This window comes from Schistocerca piceifrons, chromosome 4, assembly GCF_021461385.2.
Source record: "Schistocerca piceifrons isolate TAMUIC-IGC-003096 chromosome 4, iqSchPice1.1, whole genome shotgun sequence".
NCBI classification, from domain to species: domain Eukaryota; kingdom Metazoa; phylum Arthropoda; class Insecta; order Orthoptera; family Acrididae; genus Schistocerca; species Schistocerca piceifrons.
In genome coordinates, this window is record NC_060141.1 from 474123686 (window position 1) to 474147267 (window position 23582).

Sequence of the window (23582 nt, forward strand, 5' to 3'; positions counted from 1 at the left end):
TAAACATTGCTAAACGGTGCTATCAGGCGGTAGAAACACTGCTTATTGTACCATTTCAGTATATTTCAGCATCTAGATACCATGGTAGATACCAAATTCAACTGTACATTATCAGTAACAGTTACAGCTGTAAATCTGTATTACATTGTGTTGAGCATTAAAGTGTGAGAAGATTTCTACTGCATTGGATATTGCCACAATAATACGTGTAAATGTTCAACTGCTTGAAGGACCTGCTTTGTGTGACTTCGAAACAAATATCTTATTACGTGAGAACACAACCTTTGTCGATACAACAGCAACAAATACTTTTCACCTGAATAGAGTGTTATGTACTGTACAGAATATTTACTGTCGAAAATGGGAAATAGAACACACTCAAGGCATTACGAATCAATTGTAACACGTCCAATATTTGGTATGTAGTAAATGGCACAATAAATGATACTTATTATGTCACTAAGAGTACTTCGTGGCAAAAAGGAAGACGAATCAAAGCCAGAATTATATTCCATTACAGGATTCGGAAAGTTGAATACAAACTATGTCAAAAGCTGCTAGCATGGGATTCTCTATGAAATACAAGGAAATATTTACAGAAATAAGAAATATACTTACCCTTTAAGTAAACTGAGCAACGGAAATTGTATTTCTTTGCAGGAACAAATATACAAGAGTCCACAGAACGTAATGTGATGATACAACCTCGTGTTTTATATGAAACAAAAGTAAAAAAGTAAATACTGAATCATCACACCATCAAATATTACGAATGCATCCAGAAATTAAGCAGAATAATAGCAACATACTTACACTGCAATTTAAACGAAAAATCACGATCACGTTGCTACGATACCAAAACAATTATGGAAGACTACGTCATCCAATAGGAACACGTGACTATAAATTGCTAAACTTGCAGCGCTCCAAGTGGCCTGGGACCAAACCAACGTCGTGTTACCGGAAATCCCTATATGAGTTTCACCCCTCTGCGTAGCAGTAAGCACAGGTTGCAAATGTAACGTACGTGTATTTCCACCTATTCGTTACCAGTGTACATATATCGAGGTCAATGGAAGTCTGGTATACATATATTACATACGTAGGTCCTTCTGTCATCAGTAATACTGATATGTACGTAAGAAAGGACTGTTAGTAATAGCGGAGACGAAATAAACAGCACATCTACAATTTGTATCCCGTGTTCCACTTAGGGTTTACTGAAGCGGAGGATACATCGTTCAGGCGAAGAACAGGACAGTAATGCTAGTGAAAACGAAGAAATCGCCTTACGACAAACTCGTATTCCGGACTGTACTTAAGCAACATACTTCGAATCAGCTTTTAATTTGTATTGGGTGTTTCATTTGCGGTTTAGCAAAGCAGGGGATACATAGTTCAAGTGAACAATAGGACAGCAATGCCACTTGAAATTAAGAAATCGAGTACGCTGAACTTGTATCCCGTACTGCACTTAAGCAATACAGTTCGAAAGACTTTCGAGATACAACTGACATACATGTAACGTGATGTATTCTTTGTTAGTAATTTCATTTATTTCTTTCCATTGCATTTTGCGCAGAAATACTAAGATACAAACACGCGTTATCGTTAACGTGAAAATACTACTGGCCCTTACATATGTGAAATAAAGTTTATCTCTCTCGCATTCCTTTGTTTCTCAACATTCTCCTCAGCTCTTTCATCTTTGTAATACATGCTCTCTGGCGAATTCTGACGTCATTGTTCAAAGCCGACGGGTTGTATCCCCTGCTACACTAGATTACGAAGACTTCGTAATCTATTCTATTTGCAGTTTATCATTTTCGCTTTTGCTGTTATGTTTCAGTTTCGTTTTTTTACTGATTGCTTAATAAAGTAGGATCTGTTTATTCTATCTCGTGAGTTTTTTTTTTAAAGCCAAAAAACACTTATCAGCTACTGAAGCATGTGTATATTCTAATGGGTGCGGGAGTTCCGACTCCTGGGGAGGTGGGTGGGTGTTATGCATGGCTAATCTATTCTATTTGCAGTTTACCATTTTCGCTTTTGCTGTTATGTTTCAGTTTAGTTTTTTTTTATTGATTGCTTAATAAAGTAGGATCAGTTTATTCTATCTCGTAAGATTTTTTTTTAAGCCAAAAAACACTTATCAGCTACTGTGCCTTGGACGCTAATAGTATCCCATTCGTTACTTGAGCTATATAGCTATACGCAACATTTTTATCTTGCTCGCGAATTGACATATATAGTGTCAGTGTAAAGGCGAAGTGAAGTACAGGATACAAATTATAGTTGTGTCGTCAGTGTAAAGGCGAAGTGAAGGATGTTGTTGTGATGGGGGTTTCGGAAGTACACATTCGAAAATGTCATGCTGATACTAGAGCTGGAAAACGAAAATAGATCGCCAGCTCCCAAATTTCTGTTACGTACTTCGCAACACGGAAATACACATATTGGTGGAATAAGAAAGTGAAATATGGCAAAATAGTGAAATATAGATAAAGAAGGAAATGGAAAAGAGAACTTACCACACGGAAATATCGACATATAACGGAAGTTCGCCTAAACAGACAGTAATGAAAATCACATACCCACACTCACAACAAACACATTACGAAATCTCTCTCTCTCTCTCTCCCATACACACACACACACACACACACACACACACACATTCACCAACCCCCTTCCCCTCCCCCCCCCTCCTGAAATTAATTGAGATGTTTGGGACGGTACATTTTGCCCTCATGTTTAATGAAACATTTAAACGGGCAATATGTCCGCAGAATGCTTTGACTCCAAGAATACTCATCTAGATGGCTTTGAAGAGTTGAAATCTGGCGTTTCCCTTTCCCTATGAGTGATTTTACCGCTGACCAGTACCCCTCTATGCTGTTAGTGCAGGCGCCTGTCGAAAGAGATCTAAATTCAATGTTATGGTTTACTACAAGATGTTGGTAACCCCTATCCCCTAAATCCCTATAAGAAGAAAACCCGTCTGAAATAACAATAGATCCCTCTGCCACCTGATCTTCAATTAACCTAACCAAAACTTCCTTACTTCTATTTGGTACTACCCTAAAGACTACATCATTACAATGCTGACCTGAAACTACCGCCCCCCACACCCATAATCCAACCGGAGGTTCCCCCCTATTGTATTTCCTTTTCCCAAAATGAGATTCATCAATTTCCACCATAACGCCCGGCCCCCCCAACGGCCCCCTATATTTCATATATTCCCCACAAACCTCCCTACAAAACGAGTACCAGTCTACTACGGTATGGTTACTGACACGACACTCATGCACACACAGCCATACAGGATATCTTAAACACCAACAATATGTTATTTTCATTATGTCTCTGAGGGCGAGCTTAGATTTCTCGAACCACGTCCCTCGTCTAATGGACCGCCACAACCGATCTTTGCTGCAGCGCCATACGAATAAGCCGTAAGTACGGCGACTCGATACACTCGTAAGGCGCATATGTTCGCCGCACTCACGACATTGAACGTATTCCACAATGAGACCACACATTTGCTGGAAGCAAATTGTGGTCAACATATCTTGGCCCATAACTTCCCTTAAATCGTCCAGATTCATTGGGATAGACAAATCCATTCCTATAAACGAAAATAAGACACTACAAATTGTTCTATAATAAAAAATTAATAATCCACTTTACCTCAATATCATTACGAAAAATATTAAGTACCGTCTGAATAAAAAACAAACAATTAAGTTAATTAAATCGCACGTTTAGTGATGTACCGAATATCAAGCGATCGCTTTTAGATTAACATTCAATTATTTTAATGATAGTGCTTATTAGAACACAGAACTGCTTTATTATCTATGCCTCGAAGTGAAGACATTACGATCTATGACTAAGGAATGACGTCATTGTTCAAAGCCGACGGGTTGTATCACCACCACCTAGAGACTCTTTAGGTGGTGGTGGTTGTATCCCCTGCTGCACTAGACCCAAACAAAGCATTCACAGCCTTCTAGACTGTGTAGTTCCCAAGATATGACTGCTCAACTGTGGCAGTACATGCGTAGCCGCGAAATTTGAGTCACACGTCAACAATCGAAATATTGTTTGAAGGTCTCGCAATTGTCTGGTTTTAATGTATTATATACCAAAATGTTCAGGAAAGTCCAAAGTACGTTATGGAGTAGAAAACAGAAAATTTCAAATTTCAACGAATTTGAAGTACAATGTCCCCTTAATATATGAGCAAGATGTAAAGTACACAATGTACTTGACATTAGTAAAAATTTAATGTATTCAGTAAAGCAACCTACTGTTCCCAAGAAAAGCGTTTCAAAACAAGTGTAATGAATCGTAATTCCTTGCACATTTACATCTACATCCATACTCCGCAAGCCACCTGACGGTGTGTGGCGGAGGGTACCTTGAGTACCTCTATTGGTTCTCCCTTCTATTCCAGTTTCGTATTGTTCGTGGAAAGAAGGATTGTCGGTATGGCTCTGTGTGGGCTCTAATCTCTCTGAATTTATCCTCATGGTCTCTTCGCGAGATATATGTGGGAGGGAGCAATATACTGCTTGACTCCTCGGTGAAGGTATGTTCTCGAAACTTCAACAAAAGCCCATACCAAGCTACTGAGCGTCCCTCCTGCAGGGTCTTCCACTGGAGTTTATCTATCATCTCTGTTACGCTTTCGCGATTACTAAATGATCCTGTAACGAAGCGCTTCTCTATCTCTTCTATCAACCCTATCTGGTATGGATCCCACACTGCTGAGCAGTATTCAAGCAGTGGGCGAACAAGCGTACTGTAACCTACTTCCTTTGTTTTCGGATTGCATTTCCTTAGGATTCTTCCAATGAATCTCAGTCTGGCATCTGCTTTACCGACGATCAACTTTATATGATTATTCCATTTTAAATCACTCCTAATGCGTACTCCCAGATAATTTATGGAATTAACTGCTTCCAATTGCTGACCTGCTATATTGTAGCTAAATGATATGGGATCTTTCTTTCTATGTAATTGCAACACATTACGCTTGTCTACATTGAGATTCAATTGCCATTCCCTGCACCATGCGTCAATTCGCTGCAGATCCTCCTGCATTTCAGTACAATTTTCGATTGTTACAACCTCTCGATATACCACAGCATCATCCGCAAAAAGCCTCAGTGAACGTCCAATGTCATCCACAAGGTCATTTATGTATATTGTGAATAGCAACGGTCCTGCGACACTCCCCTGCGGCACACCTGAAATCACTCTTACTTCGGAAGACTTCTCTCCATTGAGAATGACATGCTGCATTCTGTTACCTAGGAACTCTTCAACCCAATCACACAATTGGTCTGATAGTTCATATGCTCTTACTTTGTCCATTAAATGACTGTGGGAACTGTCTCGAACGCCTTGCGGAAGTCAAGAAACACGGCATCTACCTGGGAACCCGTGTCTATGGCCCTCTGAATCTCGTGGACGAATAGCGCGAGCTGGGTTTCACACGATCGTCTTTTTCGAAACCCATGCTGATTCCTACAGAGTAGATTTCTAGTTTCCAGAAAAGTCATTATACTCGAACATAATGCGTGTTCCAAAATTCTACAACTGATCGACGTTAGAGATATAGGTCTATAGTTCTGCACATCTGTTCGACGTTCCTTCTTGAAAACGGGGATGACCTGTGCCCTTTTCCAATCCTTTGGAACGCTACGCTCTTCTAGAGACCTACGGTACACTTTCGTGAACGGGAATAATATTACTGACATGTTCTTGCGCATTTGTATTGATCCTGGCATTGTGTTTATGTATGATCACGCTCTGTCGTATATGGAACTTGATTTCTACACTACGTTTACATGCCACACGTCTTTCTGAAAGACGAAAAGCGAATTTTGAAAACCGTTTTTCGCTGTCGCTTTTGCATGTTAAGGTCTGAAGCGGATTTGCTAGCCCAGTTAAATATCGCACCTGGAAAACTGTTTATGTTTTAGTCAGCACAATCGCTATTTCTCTTCAGTTACACGAGGTGTAAACAGATTCAGTCTAATATTTCTATTTATCCGTCACAATACCAAAAGCCACTCTGTCCATGTTAGCCAAAAATTTAAACACAAGACAGAACCTGACAGCCCAAGCATGTTTCAAAACCGGTTGCGTTTACATGGGAGCTGGAAAACCGGCAACCAGAAGCGGATTTCCAGAAGCGATTTTGAAATGCTTACATGACAACTCAGAAGCGCTATTCGAAAATTAGTTTACGAAACCCGGTTCTGGGAGCCCCATGTAAATGGGGTAATATGTCTTGTCAAAGCTACATTTGTGGGTATTTAAAGGGGGATATTCCACTGATTCGTTATTGTGTACCGATATTAAACACATAATTTCAGGTATCATACAATAAAAGAGCGTTGTTTTTAATGTGCAGCAGCAATTGTGCGAGTCTGGCTGCCTAGTACTTGACAGCAACGCGATGCTGTCATATTGAAGACACCGACGGGTGTACAATGTGTATTGTTTTGGAATATTTGGGCGTTCCGTCCCATTCCATTCCATCATATGTGAATCGGTCTTAATTCTAACATTACATTCCGACTTTTAATCTCTAGCATAGTATCTTGTAACCTCAATCTGCCCTGTCGGTTCTGGGCTAGATGATGTGTCGTTGTGCTGATTTTCCTTCTAGAGCAGACATGCCTCCTTTTAACGGTTACGTTGTCTTTCTTTCCGTTCGGTTGATGTTCAGCGTTTCAGTCACAAACGTGGAATGTCACTGATTATCTATCTGTTATAAAAATGTAGAACATTTTTCATGTTCAAATATAGCGAATTGAGGTGATGAAAGCTGCCATTCATTTAAAACGAGCATGGATTGACTTCACTATTTTAAATGTGCTTTCTCAATAATCGAGTCGATTATTCTATCGATATCGGTAACTACATCCCATATGATCGATTGCTTAAAACACCTGTGTCTCTCGAATGTCAAACGCTTTTTTTATGTTCTTGCAAGTGGGGAATGGGGACAGAATTTGTGGCACGCAGGCAAAATTGTTCTCGAAAGAATGTGCTGTTGTTCACCCCAGAGCGCCACGAACAGTTTTTTGTACTTTTACAAATCATAGCACCGTCGTATCCACATTAGCAACTATATAGGTATCCGGTATGCCCTCAAAAGGCGAAAAGGAATCGTCTGCTACAGGAGCAGAACAGGTTGCTGTTAGAAAGGTTATTCATGTAACACTTTTATTGTTTTCATCGACTAACAACACTATTCCGACAGCAATTTTTGCTTCTACCTTTGGAACCTAGATGTAGCAATTTACAGAGCATGATTTGGTAGTGATCGGAGGCAATTGTTCACTGGTATTAAATTGTTAAGGGATGACCTATACTTTAGAGAGACCAAGGCAGCATTGTGTGTTGAGGTGAAAGACGACAGTACAGAAGTTCATGAATCCGCAAACCATTCCCGTGAAACACCAGTATACACCAATTTATAAACCAATATAAAACACTGCGGTCTAGGAACATTCGTAGTAATCTTGGTAAGGAAGAAAGGAGTAACTGCTACGATTGTACAACAGTAACTTATTGGATTTGCGTTAAATCCTATAGTTAGATGTGTTTGATTGAAGATTATCTTTAAAATAGTGTTTTATTATGGAATGAAACATTTTCATTGAAATAATCTAAGAAGTTATCCGAGTGTGTGAGTTAAAGGAAAATGGAAACGAAAAAAATCCCATCGTATGTACCCAGTTATGTAAAGATATTGGGGAAAGTGGACCAAGCCAGTCTATACTACATATAAGATTTATTAGTCCGATTCTATCGTCATTAAAACACACATCAGTTTTTCCATTGTTGTCGATTCAGAGGACGTGCATTTTGCAACAATGAAACACAGGCAGCCGGCGGTTGTAAAATATTGATGGTGTGAGGTGACAGCTACTTGACAGTAACATTGTGTTTGGAGCTATCTGGATCAATTTACTTGAAATGTAGGTTGCATGTCCATCATAAATTAACAATGCTCGCCTCTGTGAGCCAATATCATTAAAGAGATATCTTTGAACCAGTTTAAAAATAGCGTGGTCTTTATCTGCTTCGTTCATTTGCTGACATTGTAGTCTGTGTAGGCATATTGCTGTTGAGCCAGGTTTGCATTACATACTTCCCTTCAAATGCAAAATTCATTGGCATCATCTGACAAACAACAAAAGACTAATGCTTAATCACCCAGAATAACTGGTCTTACATTTGATTTTGACACGAACAGCCCTAGTTTCAGAAAGCTCATGAAAAACTGAGGCTTCACCACAGTTATACATGTGTCTTGGCTTTCCCCATAGACTTAGTTCTGTTACAGTGGCAGTGAGCTTTTAGGAAAACTATAAATTGTGGTATCTTTGGGTTGACCCGATGGGAATGATAATGTCCAATATCTTTAAGTTCCTGTATAGAAAATAAATGCTTTTTTTCTAAATGAGAAAAACAAATTGCATCCATTTACCATTTTTGAATCCAAACTCTTTGTTTACCATATTTTGGGAGGAGTTAGTGCGAACCAAACCAGGAAAAAAATGTCTAATAAATGTGAGCTTTAAAATGTGTACCTTTTGAGCTATGAGCACTTGTTCAATATAATCGATGTGTTCTCAGTACCTCAATCAAAGTTCGTTATTGTACCGTAAAATATTGCCACAATGTGTTTCGCATAAATATCTGTATACAATTACTATACTTTGGTATACATGCATTTTAGACAATTATTGGGCCAGTATTTATGTAACAGTATACATGGCTAATTTGTCACAGCCGATCACATTGTAGTCACACTGCATATTCAATACCTGAAAAATCTGAGTACATATTCTCAACATTTCATGAAAAGAAAATTGAACATGCTAACATTGCATGATTTTGTGCTTTGATGATGTAATGGAATAACATTTTGTGGTAGCTCAGTCCAGGTAGAAAATTTATATTTTGCCTACAAATGAAAAATTTGTGAATCACCAAGGTCACACAGTCTATTAAATCCTGTACCTCATGTAGGCCTCCTGTATTTAAAAGCTGGGACTTCTTAGACCGACATGTCAAATATTTAGTCGCTTTTGTTATAGTGACAACATGAACTTGTTTACAAAGAATAAACAGCTGCTACTAAGAGAAAAAAACTGTTGTGCTCTGGACACATTCTTATGTAGTGCTCAGAAATTTATAATGGTAATTCTGATATGTCCATAGACAGGAATCCTTTAGGATGTAAGACATATCAGAAAAAAACAAGAATATACAATAAATATTTACAAAGAAAAACAAATATGCTAATGTACCTTCTATAGATCCCAAGTCAAATGGCTCTCAAGGATGTGAAATAAATGAAAAAAAGAAAAAAATAGGCTCGAAGGAAGTTAGGTTGAAAAACAGCTAAGTTTGAACTGCATTATTACCCATGAGTAGTATACCTTAAATCCTTAACTGTATTCCACCAATTTAATTCACTGACAAAAATGGAAATTAAAATGCCCTGTTTACGCATGCATGATGAAGATGTAGGCAATTGTTATTAGTTTGACTGACTGAAGTATTTCAGTATAGTGAAATACTCTTCATTAGAGATTAGGTCATTTGATTGTATTGTGGTAGTTGTTACCAAATTGAGAAGCTGAAATAATGGATCATGTAAGGAGCATTCAGATATTTTTACCTGATTTGTATTTCCTTGATTTTCCTATATCCTTTCAGTCAAATGATAGGACAGTTCTAAGTGATATTCCATGGCTGGCATCTTACTCATTCTTTACTCATTATCAGTTGTTGTACAATGAAGTTAATTATTATGCTGGATGTTTACTATGATTGTCAGTTTCAACCTTTTATAGTTCAGTATAGGATACCTCACAAAACTGACTAATTTCTCATTGTCAAGGCACAAGCAAACATATTCAGAGGCCTGAAGAATAGGTCTTGTTCTGGCAGTGAATGGTGTGTTTAGTAGTGTAAGAAGGTATAAAATTTGTATTATTACATACAAGGGGTTGACAAAAATATGGAAACACTACAAACATAACACATTACCATGCTTCATATCGTTTATGAAAACTGTTGTTATTAAAAACAGTTTTCAATCATTTCACAGTGAATAAATTCAGGTCCTATATGGCTTTCAAGGGAATCTTATAACATTCTCCCTGCAAAATAGTGTCAATTCCAGGGAACTGTGATGGATGTGGGATGCAAGCAGAGCCCAAAATTTGCAGCATCGTTCACAGAGTTGATTGGGGTCCTTTGGTTTGGAGCTGAGTGGAGGCTCTCAACCAAAGGCTTCGTTGACTCTGTGATCATCTTGGGTGCAGGTTTCTAAACCTGCATTATCATGTGGGGATTTGTAGGACTCCCCTTGATAGGGCTGATAGGTTAGGGGTGCGCTATGCAAAGGAAGTAGCTACTCGGCCGGAGAGTACTTGCGGAGTGCACATGAGGGTTATTTATGCTAGGCAGTAGTGTAGTGGGCTCTGATGAACATGTGGCAGTCGATATGGACCAGGGGAAGTCAAATGACGTTTAGAATAAAGACACATCAACTGTTGCAATTTTATCAGTGAACTGTTGGAGTACTCATAATAATGTTCTCGAATTTGCTGCCCTCCAGGGAATCTCTCACAATCAAATTATTCTTGGGACTGAGAGCTGGCTGGCATCTAAAGTGGAAAGCTCTGAGATACTTAGTGAGTCGTGGAATGTATGTGGGAAACACAGATTAGAGGCCACAGGAAGGGAAGTGTTCATTGCAAGTGACAAAAATATTCTATCTATTGAGGTCGAAGTTGAGTGTGACAGTGAAGTCATATGGTTATGTATAACAGATGCTTGTGAAATCTAGGTAATTATTGGATGTTTCTACTGGCCACCTGATTCTGCTGTGACAGTTGTAGAGTCATTCAAAGAAAGTCTAGGCGCTTCAGCCTGGTACCGCGTGACCGCTACAGTCGCAGGTTCGAATCCTGCCTCGGGCATGGATGTGTGTGATGTCCTTAGGTTAGTTTGGTTTAAGTAGTTCTAAGTTCTAGGGGACTGATGACCACAGATGTTAAGTTCAAAAATGGCTCTGAGCACTATGGGACTTAACTTCTGAGGTCATCAGTCCCCTAGAACTTAGAACTACTTAGACCTAACTAACCTAAGGACATCACACACATCCATGCCCGAGGCAGGATTTGAACCTGCGACCGTAGCGGTCACGCGGTTCCAAACTGAAGCGCTTAGAACCGCACGGCAGATTTAAGTCCCATAGTGCTCAGAGCCATTTGACCCATTTGAAAGAAGGTCTACGGTCAATAGCACGTAAATACCCAGGTCATGTAATACTGGTTGGAGGTGACTTTAACCTGCCGAATATAGACTGGGATGTCTATTAACATCTCACTTAGACAGTGAATTGCCATCACTTAGTTCCAGTAAGATGGATGTAGATGAATTATGGGCAAAGTTTAAGCAGATTGTGAATCATGGCCTGGAGAGTTATGTGCCCAGTAAATGGATAAAGGATGGAAAAGACACATCATGGTTTAATAACGAAATTCAGAAGATTCTGAGGAAGCAGAGGCTGTTGCACTCTTGATCTGAAAAGGAATGCATAAATGGCGTCAAGCAAAAATTAGTAGAGATTCACGCGTCTGTGAAAAGTGCTATGCACGAAGCATACAACAACTACCACTGTCACACCTTAGCAAAAGATCTGGGAGAGAACCCGAGAAAATTCTGGTCATATGTAAAATCACTAAGCAGGTCTAAGGGTTCCATTAGTCCCTTGTTGACCAGTCTGGTGTGGCAGCTGGAAATAGCAAAACGAAAGCTGAAATTTTAAATGTCACATTGAAGAAATTGTTCACTCAGGAGAGTCGTACAAACATACCATCATTTGACCATTGGACAGACTCCCTTAAGGGCGACATAGTAATAAGCATAACTCACACAGAAAAACAATTGAAAGATTTGAAAGCAAATAAATGATTAGGTCCGGATGGAATGTCAGTTTGATTTTACAAACAGCACTCTACGGCATTTGCCCCTTACCTACCTTGTATTTATCATGAATCTCTTGCCCAGCACATAGCACCTACTGACTGGAAACAAGCGTAGGTGACTCCAGTATATAAGAAACATAAAAGAACGGACCCACAAAATTACAGACCAATATTCCTAACTTCTGTTTGCTGCAGAATCCTTGAGCGTATTTTCAGCTCAAATATAATATACTTTCCTGAGACTGAGAAGCTTATGTGCACAAACCAGCATGGTTTTAGAAAATGTCGCCCTTGTGAAACAGCTGGCCCTTGTCTCACATGATATACTAAGAAGTATGGATGAAGGGCAACAGGCAGATTCCATATTTCTAGATTTCCAGAAAGCACTTGACACAATGCCCCATTGCAGGCTGTTAATGAAGGTACAATCTTAGAGAATAAGTTTACTGATATGTGAGTGGCTTGAAGACTTCTTAAATAATAGAACCTGATATGTTGTCCTTGGTGATGGGTGTTTATTAGAGAGAATGGTATCGTCAGGAGTGCCCCAGGGAAGTGTGATAGGACCACTGTTGTTCTCTTTATACACAAATGATTTGGCTGACAGGATGGGCAGCAATCTGCGGTTGTTTGCTGATGATGCTGTGTTGTACGGTAAGGTGTCCAAGTTGAGAAACTGCAGGAAGATACAAGACGAATGTGGCAAGTTTTCCAGTTGGTTTCATGATGTGGAAAAATGTAAGTTAATGCAGATGGGTAAGAAGACCAAACCTGTAATGTTCGGATACAGTATTACTAGTGTCCTTCTTGACACAGTCAAGTTATTTAAATATTTGGGCATAACATTGCAAAGCGATATGAGGTGGAATGAGCATTTGAGAACTGTGGTAGGAAGGTGAATGGTCAGCTTCAGTTTATTGGGTGAATTTTAGGAAAAAGTGGTACACATGTAAAGGAGACTGCAGATAGGATGCTGATGTGACCTATTCTTGAGTACTGCTTGAGTGTTTGGGATCTGCACTAGGTTGGACTGAAGGAAGACATCACAGCAATTCAGAGGTGGGCTGCCAGATCTGTTACCGGTAGGTCCAAACAACATGTAAGTGTTATGGAGATGCTTCAGCAACTCAAATGGGAATCCTGGAGGGAAGATGATGAACTTTTTGAGAAACACTATTGAGAACATTTAGAGAACTGGCATTTGAAGCTGACTGCTGAACAATTCTATTGCTGCCAATATACATTGTGTGCAAGGACTACAAATATAAGATATGAGAAATTAGGGCTCATATGGAGGCATACAGACAGTTGTTTTCCCCTTGCTCTATTTGCAAGTGGAACAGGAGAGGAAATGACAAGTAGTGGTACAGGATCCCTCTGCCATGCACCGTACAGTGGCATGTGGAGTATCTGTGTAGATGTAGATATGAAAGTCAAGTAATGAATTAATAACCATTTTTCTTACTGTTAGGGCTATGTCTTTGATCCTTGCACCTGATGTACCCATACATATCCTGTAGTTTTCAGAATTAAACAGCTTCTCATCCTGCAGAGCTATGATTTGAATTTGGAATTTATTCAAATTGTTTGTTAGTCATTTAATCACACTAGTTTTCAGTAGTGTGTTGCCATTGACTGACTTAGAAAGGAACAAAGAGATTTTGAGAAGCTCCAGTCCTTCTCTGCATGATATTTCTGATCCGCCAGAATCTGATAACTAAGAGAAACAGATGGCTTGAGTTGGGGGCGAGGGGTAATTGCTGTAATGGTGTATATTCCATCAAGCCACTATTGCACATTGAAAGTAAATGCAAGGAATGATCAATTGGTGTGCTGCCAAAATTACAACATGGTTTTTGACATTGAGGGAAGGTTCCTAGTATCCTCTGGCTGACTACTTTTTTATGGTACATGAATCATCCTTCTTTTTTCGGGCTTGTGGCTGGTAACAGCAGCCACTGAGCAACTTAAACCTTTCAATAACTACTGCAGGCAGAGTTTGTTTTTGTATTTTGTCACTCTTTATGTTTTTTTAGCGTAGTGTGAGTTACATAATGATTTGTATCATGAGCAAATAGCTTTGGTTCATATAATCTCATAGCACCTGTGAAAAGTAAAAAAAAAAAAAAAAACCTATTCATAAGACTGTATCCACTATGTTTTCTTTACGGTAAGTTTAACAGTAATTCATATTTTTGGCAGCAGTTACAGAAGCAACTTCCACCTGATGAGCCCACAGGATGGCACCAGTACAAGCTGTATGCTTCGTATGTCTTGGTAGCTACGGCTGCTTATATTGTTCCATTGTTGTTAACACCACACCATGACAAACAGCTAAAATGTGTCAGCACAGATGACAAAGCCAATACCTCTATTAGCTTTGGACCATCATATGCACTGTATGGACAGAGGGTGAGCTTGTACAATATTTTGAGATACATAATCACACTTTAAAATTTCAGATAAACTTTTAGGTGGTCTATTTTATCCTGATACTATATTACAAATAAATAAGAATTATGCAAATTGCAGATGTGAAATTCTACACAGACTTGTAATGGATGTAACAATTTTATGAAAAAGGAGCCACACCGAAAAAAGGAAGAAAGGTGGATGTATTTTGGTTAATTAAATTTGCTACTAATGTGATATGTATTTCACAGCCCCCCTTCATCTTTGCTATTCAGCTCATGAATGGTTTGGAAAATAAGTTGTTGGTCTCTTGTTATGTTCCAGCCTTTTTATATTATTCTATTCTGTTCATGGTTAAGCTTTTTTTTTTTTTTTTTTTTTTTTTTTTTTTTTTTTTTTTTTTTTTTTTTTTTTTTTTTTAAAATATCGAAGTAAATGTTTAGCAAATGTTGTCTCTCACACTGGCACTTATTCGTAATGATAGGCATATTCGTCAATGATTGCCCAAACATGTAACATGCAGAAAGAGTTGTAGTCTGTACAGAATCATTAATTTGCTTCACATGATTGTTGTATAGATATACAGCCAGAAAAATCGCAAGTACTGTTATGAAGCCTTAAAATTTGCAGTTCACTGAGTGGCAAGTTATGTTAACTGTCTGAAACACCAAGCATCAATTAAATACCGTATCTAACAAGTCCTCTTTCACTCAATAGCTGCCACCACTACAGCTCCATTCCTGCCTTCTTTCATGGTTCTATATATTGTCTGAGTTGGAGTGCATTTATATGAATGCTACACAGATTATTTAATAGATTTATTTCATACAATTCATGGTGATATTATTTTAAATAACAACATATTAGTAACACTCATTTCTTCATCTCTCTCAGTAAATCATGTGCATTTTAAATATATATTAATCAGTTCCTACTCTACTGAAGTTAAATTAAATCATTATTCGTTACCAAGTTTTCATACTGTATAAAAAATGAAATCATTAATTTAAAGTAATTTCAAAACTATTACATTTTATGCAAAATGCAACACATTTCTGTAATCTGGAAGTTTGATATATGAAATCAGTATTAGTTAATAATCAGCAAAAAATGATTAGCGAAGTTGAAATTTTTACAGCCCATGGTAATATTAACTTTTTAAATGTCAAGTTCTTCTGCAAAATATAATTTCATCAGCAAAACCAACTATTCTATAGTAATAACCTAAGCATAAATTATTTGGGAAACATTCCCTGTGAAATGATTTTGATATTTGCAAGGTAGTTTTAAACATCAAGTACATTGCAAAAATGAAAGAAAAAGCATTTAATTAATGTAGAAGTGATGTAAATTGAAATGACGATGCTTCACATGTTTCTGTCCCTGTATGTAAGCCAAAATTTATCATGTTTTCCTGTCATGAATATTGTGAGAGATGTGTGTTGCTGAATCATGAAGTGCAGCAATGATTATGTACTCTTCTTGGTGATTTCCCAGGCTACATGGAGGTAGCTCACATTGTAATGTCTGTGGGAGAGCTCACAGTACATGCTACTCTGAACAATCTCAGTTTCAACAAAGGTACTGCGATTTATTACAAAACTTGTTATGAAAAGTCAGTTACTAAACAGTATGGAAGAACGACAATATTATGACAATGTAAGTTTGCTATTCAGCACATGGAGGAAGTATTGAGTCCCAGACAGCCACAACAAAAACCTTCATAAATCCCTGTCCTTCACCCACCCATCCCCTTCCATGCTCCCGTCACCTACATTGATCAGGCACAATTGCTTGCAGTTCAGCCTCATTGCCAGAGACAGTGGTCATGTGTATGTGAGTTATGTTTGCATCAGTGTATTTGTGTTGTCAGCTTTAAGAAAAAGGCCTTTTGGCTGAAAGCTCAATATGCATGGCAGTCTTTTTGTTGTGCCTGTCTGCGATTCAACATCACTCTATATGGTGAGTAGCAATCTTTTCTTCATACAATACTGTTGTTAAATTGCTTATTTTCGGCTGAAAGTCTGTCCAGTCAGTACAGATGAATGATGATCAAGAAACTGACAGGTTTGGTGTATGTGGAGGGGTGTTGATTCATTTAATGTCAAGACAATATTGTTTTGATGCATGTATTACTTGCTAAAAAGTTATAATAAAATGGGATTGCAACTGTGAATCACTGGTGAGCCTCAAAAGGATCATAAATTTGTGAATGGGTTTTCATTACTGTTGATAATTCATTCTCTCACTGTATTACACAGATCCCAGCATGAAGAAGCACAGTCAGTAGTGTGAAATGAGTTAACGAATGCATTAGTTAACTAACAATTATCATAAACTGCATGTGTAGGTTATATTAACATTTTTCTTCCACTAAATAGCTGTATTCAGTAGTATAGTCTGGTAGTGTAGTAATCCAGAGATCATTTTACAATAATATGGTATTTGTGAGTTTAATACAAGGAAAAAGCAGGTCATATGTACAGACATGTAAACATACGCAGATGTCTTTAATGAAAGACAGGTGGTTTGTAATGGCCTTGTAGAAGCAACCATTCAGGCATTTTCCTGAAATGAGTTAGGAAAACCTAAATCATATGATAGTGGACAGAGCATGAAGCTTCATCCTCTTGATTCCAAGGCTGGTGTCTTAACAAATATACTACCTCATGTGTTGTTATCTATGATTACACAGCAATTAGATGAAAACAAAATATCAACAAGAATGTCACTACCATGAAAAGAACCTGCTTCTTACAGAGTTATTTTAAGCACCTCGTGTTTATCTCTACTGTTTGCTCAATATTTATATAACCACAGTTATCAAACAGTAAGAGCTATGGAAAGCCGTGACAACTTGCTGTCAATGTCATGAACTTTGCTGACAAAGAGAAAGAGAAAGATGTGACAGTGCCAACAGAGAAGGTAATGGGAGGAGCAAACAAATGTTGATAAGGAATAGTTATGTAAGTCAGTGGTGTATGAATTATAAAAAGAGAGACATGAGGCCAAGTTGAGCTGGATTCAAGTGTCTGTCACTAAGCAAAACAAGAAAAATGCATGCAGTAAATACTTCACTGATGAGACAGATAAATATAGGCCTATTTGTAGACAGCAATTTCTGCAATATTATGAACAATACATGTAAAACTGTGTCTGCAAAAACTTTACAACTTTTGTCACACAAAAGTCTTCTTCCAGCCTAGCAACAAAACTCTGAGACAAAAATAAAATGTTCCAGCAATGGGATTTGATTCTAAAACACGCATGAATAAACAAATCATTATTTATTTTTCATACACAGTACCACTGTGAATGATGTTTGAACAGTGACAGTGTCCGAAGAGTATTACAAACAACTGTGCCAGGCAATATTTAAGTGTTGTGAATGTAGAGTTTGTTTCATGGCTATTTTGCCCCTGTGATTATAACAGGTATCTTCAGACTATCATGCAGAAATGGACAGAAAAAAATTTAAAATATGTAGAGATAAGAAAAGTAAAACTTTTGGCATTGACTGAGGAGCACCAACCTTCTGCTCTTTATTGTAATGACAAAACTATGCAATGCAATGATTCCCAATCTACTGCCACCGTACTATCTAGATCTAAATCCTATTAAATTGGCCTGGATTCTCACAAAGAATAAGATCCATAATTGTATTATATCACTCTCTAACCCACTTAAATAACAGCTAATGTTTTTGTTGTTAATAAATAAAGACATTCCTGCTAGAAAAAAATTTGAAATGGTTGTCATGATTTGAACCCTTCACCTGAGTAATGGGAACCACTGCACCTTGTAGTCACTTTATATTTACAGTTGTGATATTAGCTTTTTGTGTTGTGACATTAAAAGACTTGAAAGGCTGTGTATCATGACAGAAAGGTGTGTGATGACTACTCAAGGAGAGATGCTGTGACAGAAGAGGAAACTGAAAATATAGCAACATCATTCAACAACAGGAAAAGACAGATTGTAAAGAAGATATATTAAGTTGTAGACAGGCACAATTAAAAGAAACTTACATAGAGCTTTCGGCCACAGCCTTCATCAGTAAAGAGAGACACACATTATTCACACAAACAAGCAAGCACACCTCTCTCTCTCTGAAATGATAATTAAATCAAGACCCTAAGCGGTCGACAGGTGTTGATATACATTAACGGGGACAGTTGAAAATGTGTGCCCTGATGGGGACTTGAACCTGGGATCTCCTACTTACATGGCAGACACTCTATCCATCTGAGCACTGAGGTTACAGAGGATAGTGTGACTGTAGTGATTTATTCCTTGCATGCTCCCTGAGAGACTCACATTCCAACTTAATGTCCACACACTACATTCGTAGTGCTCCTGCCCATTACACTCATTACTCGTGGCAGACAATCTTACCGAGTCCCGTAAGAGTTTGGGCAATGTGTGTGCATCCAGCACAGGAGAAGGAGGTCAATGGCCAGTTAGCCTTAACTATATGAAGATGATATCTGTTATTTTGAACAGATACCATTGGTGACCATGCAGCTCTCTTAGAATGAAATGATAATTAAATCAAGACCTTAAGCTGTTGGCAGGCATTGATATACTTCAATGGGGACCGTTGAAAAGGTGTGCCCCAACTGGGACTTGAACCCGGGATCTGCTTACATGGCAGACGCTCAATCCATCTGAGCTCAGAGGATGTCATCAAAAATATTAAGAGCACAAGCTCCTAGCCCTCCATGGGCTGTACAGATTACTTAAAGTCCACAAGGAAGGTATTCCATTGAGACCAGTTGTTAGCACTATTGGTTCTCCTATCTACAGGCTGGCCAAATATTTAACCAAGTTGATTACTCCAGTAGTTGGCCACTGGGAACATCACACCAAAAACTGTTAGATGTTCATTGGGAAAGTTAAACAGACAAGAATTGGCACAAACAATATTTTAGTAAACCTATAAGTGGTCTCACTGTTTACAAAGGCTCCTGTGGAGGACATACTTAAACTGTTGCCAGAGTATTTCCCTCCTGAAACGATTGAGTTGTTCCGACATTTTTCGATGACCACTTACTTCTTGCATGGTGGTAAATTTTATGAAATGACAGACAGAATGGCTATAGGTTCTCCGTTGACAACTTTTTTATGGAACATTTTGAGGAATGTGTATTAAATTTGTCTCTCCTTCATCCATCTTCTTTTTATTATTAGTTGATGACATGTGTATGGTCTGGCTACAAGGTGTAGAAACTCTTTAAGTATTTCCATGAACATATGAACAGTGCACACAGAAAGGTCCAGTTCACTGTCTTGACAGGACGGGTGTCATTTTTAGATGTTTTGATACAACAAAAGTCAGATGGATGTCTCAGCCACTCAGTGTATCACAACCTGACACACCCTGATTTGTATCTTACTGCATAGAGTTTTCACCACCCAGTCCAGAAAAGAGCAGTTTCAGATATACTGGTACACAGAGCAAAAACTATTTTTGATGATGGCCACTTGGATTCTGAAATTAATTATTTGAAGTATATTGATCTGAAAGAATGGCTGTGGGTCACCTGATTCGTAGTCAGTGCTCTTCAAGAAAAGGAAAGATGATGAGCCACCAATTGCATTCCTTCCTTTCTGCGGCACTACACCCAGCAATAGGCAGACTCATAGGAAGGCAAGGTATAAGATCTATTTTCCAACCTCCTGGGAAGATAAAGGAGGTGCTACGTCCTGTTAATGATAGTCTTGGCTCAAGATCCCTGTGATTTATACCATCCCTTGTGAGTGCAGAAGCAATTACACTGATCAGTCTGTCTGCTGCATTTGCAACTGATGTGCAGAACATCAACGACATATTAAAAAGCAAGAACAGGAGAAGTCTGCAGTTGTTGAGCACAAAATACTATTTGATGTAACAGAAATTTTTTCCCAGGCTACTGCATACCGAGAGTCTATAATTAAAGGGGCTGCAGAAGTAAGAATGTGCAAGAAGATCTTCAACCGTGACAGAGGATATAATCTTAGCAGTGCATTGAAGTGAGCTCTCAATGCCAAGAAGAGTCAGAGATATTCTTTGCAATGTTTACGCTATGATGGAAGCAGTGGCACCACCAGTGCAGACACTGACACGATCTGTGCCAGCATTACTTAATTACTGACTAATCAGAAGCCATCTATGGGCTATATAAGGCCAGCACAGCAGCAGTTTTGACAGTTGTTGCTCCTGATAAAGATGATGGAGGTAATTGTTGAAAGCTTGATGTTTACCCTGAATTGATATGGCAAGAAGTCTGAGGATATTTTATACAACAGTGCCATTGTAAAAGACTTCATTCTTGCCTGCATTATGTGTTATTTTTGATAATGCCAGAGATGCTTCTGATGATTTTCTTCTGCCAAATGAAAATTTTCCTGGGCCCTGGAGAATTACCCCATTGAAGATGCCATGGCTTAGAAGGCAATGAAAGAAGGAATGATAGGAGTTAATCAGAAGTTTCTCAGAAACAGATGTGCATAATTGTTTCAGTGGATGGATAACTCTTGAAAGCTTTTGAGATTCATAGTCCATGTGATTCTCCCAAATTAATTTTGTATGTAGGTATATGCCAAGGAGTTTGGTAGAAGTGGGTTCAATATCAAAACCGGATAAGAGCTGAAAGATGTATTTACAGTCTTCTCATTGTTAACAGACAACTCATTGTCTTCAAACCACATATTTGCTAATCTGAGGAAATCTTTATTTTGCTCCTTCAGTTTATTTATGTTGTTTCCAACACTGATGTAAGTTTTATCATCTGTGTAAAGAACTGATTTGCATGTCATATTGCTGGACATGTCATTTACAAATATTATAAACAGCAGTGGCCCAAGTAACATTCAGAAACTGTGACTTTTGACCATTGTAGCTTCCAATTTGTTTCCTGTTACTGAGATAAGATTTTCTTATTTTTACTCAATACAAACTCTTCAGCACATTGTGGGGTAAGCGTACAGTGTTTGTTGAGGAACTATTTGTGTCCATTTTCTGTGTGATCTGTGTGTACAAATATTTTTTAAATGATGGTAGTACTATTTTCAGTGAATAATGTGGATATGCTAATGCTGGCAGCTGTTAATTAAATGTTAATTTAAGTTAGTCATATGTTATGGATATTGATATGTCTCAGTTTGATTATTTGCATTAAAAATATTGTAAGTTATCTCAAACTAACTGAGTATTGCTTGCACTTAATGAGTCTCCTGTGCATTACATCAATGATTTAAATTTGTATGTAACTGTACAATAAAGTTCTGTCTCTGATTTGACTGATTTACATTTGGAAGTGAAACATCCTTGTCTAAATACTCAGCCCAGCTAAACACAGGAGGATCTTATACTTTACTGGATATTTCGGTCAGTGATGTAAGTCTGAGAGTAAGTCCATATGATAGAAATTTTCAGTCAGTGTATTTTGTTAATTGTTTATTGTGTTCTTTACTTTACAGCTTGAAACAGGCTATCTTCGGCATGTGGAGGCAGTACTTCGTCGATTAGGGTACAGCCGTACTGTGGCTATTAACTCTTCTGAATGGGATTTGCTTTGGGCCCATGATTATCCGTTTAGAACAATGCCAGAATTGAGAAATTTGAAGCCACACCAAAAAGTAAATATTGATTTCTTCTTTGCCTTTACCTAGCTATTAGAATATATATGCAGGGAGGTAGGTAATTAATGAAGCTGCAGATGTTATTGTATTATAACAACTGATTCTTGCTGCACAAAAATTAACAAAATGTGTTTATAGGAATTCTGTTGTTACCAGAGCTTGTAACTTTTATTCAAAATTTTAGTGATGCTTGGGATCAAACTCAGGATCTTTGGCTTAATTTATTGAATACACTAACTGAAAGCGTATAGTGTCAGAGGCGATTCCATATTTATCAGTGAATGTTGAGACAATACATGAGTTTCATATGGAAATCCTGGGCAGGGGTGCATTATATATATTATCTGATATCCTACTCTCAGGCAATACTGAGACAGATTCAGAGACTGTCAGTGATATTACATGTGTGACTTGTAGTTCTACTTTCAGTTGCTACACCACGTTTGTCATGAAGCATCATCTTTGTTTCAGGCTCATTTACTTTCAAATTATATTCTTTTCACACAAAATCATCCATTCAAATTAACTTAGGTTCAAGGTTCTCTCCACTTGCAGCTAAAATAGTTACACTATCACCGCATCTATTCTTTGCCACGTAGTACTACACCTATGTCTAATAGTTATCTGACATTTAAAGCACTTCCTCTGTGTACAAGTTGAACTATTTGGTGGTAGTGCTGGACTCATTTCCAAATCTGCACCTATTCTTGTGGTGAGTGCCCACAAGTAACTGAGAGAATGGGGGTGTGGGAGGCCAACATGACATCCTCACAAAAAAGAAATATTAGATGTGCTTATATTTTTACAAATATCAATTTCCAAATTTCACAGCTAACTTTTGGAGGATAAAATTGATTGAGAACTAAAGTCTAGAAAATGACAAGGAATTCTAGCAATTACACGGAACATTTAATACTTGTCAGTTGCTTGTAGGAGGACCCAGCAACTTGGATGTACTTGGGACCTGACCAGTACTGTTGCAAATCCCATAGAGAGAGCCCCTGTTTGGAGTTGATGACATCAATGCAGACCAATTGCAATAAAGAGAATCAAGCTAAACCACACTGGTGGCCGTATGACACCAGCAGTTGAGACCATCTCTAGTGATCAAATACCACTGAATAGCACAATGGAAGCAGTGGCAATGTGCATATGAATAGATACAGAATTCATCCTTTTCATTGTCTCTCACCCTCACAAGGGAGAGATCACATAATATGAGATCATTGATTTTATCTCCCAGCTACTCCAATTCTTTTTTTAAATCAGTGACTTTAATGTCTGTAATCCGTTCTTTATATAGTGAGCAATGGCTCCGCCATTCAGTGCAATACAGCACATGGATGTTACTCAGTCACTGCTCTTATGGTCTGTAGCCCTAAGTTAACATTATATTCAGTGGAAGAGATGTGATGGTAATTGTGATAGTGGTTTACCTGTTTATTTTATCCCTCAGACTGATATTCAAATGGATAACCCCTGACTAGCACATTTTCAGCACTTCTGTAA

General features: G+C 38.1%; 1 protein-coding gene across 3 annotated transcripts in view; it reads left to right on the forward strand.

The window, feature by feature from the left end:
- The first annotated feature begins 6980 nt into the window (after positions 1-6980).
- The window catches only part of LOC124796320 (probable tubulin polyglutamylase ttll-15), a 62677-nt gene continuing 46075 nt past the window's right edge, over positions 6981-23582 (forward strand). Inside the window, exons 1-3 of one of the 3 annotated variants that reach the window (XM_047260450.1) lie at positions 6981-7230; positions 14241-14450; positions 21912-22070. In XM_047260450.1, coding sequence (XP_047116406.1) covers positions 7168-7230; positions 14241-14450; positions 21912-22070 — 432 coding nt within the window. In that variant the 5' untranslated portion in view covers positions 6981-7167. The remainder of the gene's footprint in view (positions 7231-14240; positions 14451-21911; positions 22071-23582) is intronic. The other 2 variants (XM_047260451.1, XM_047260452.1) reach the window with 2 other exon arrangements.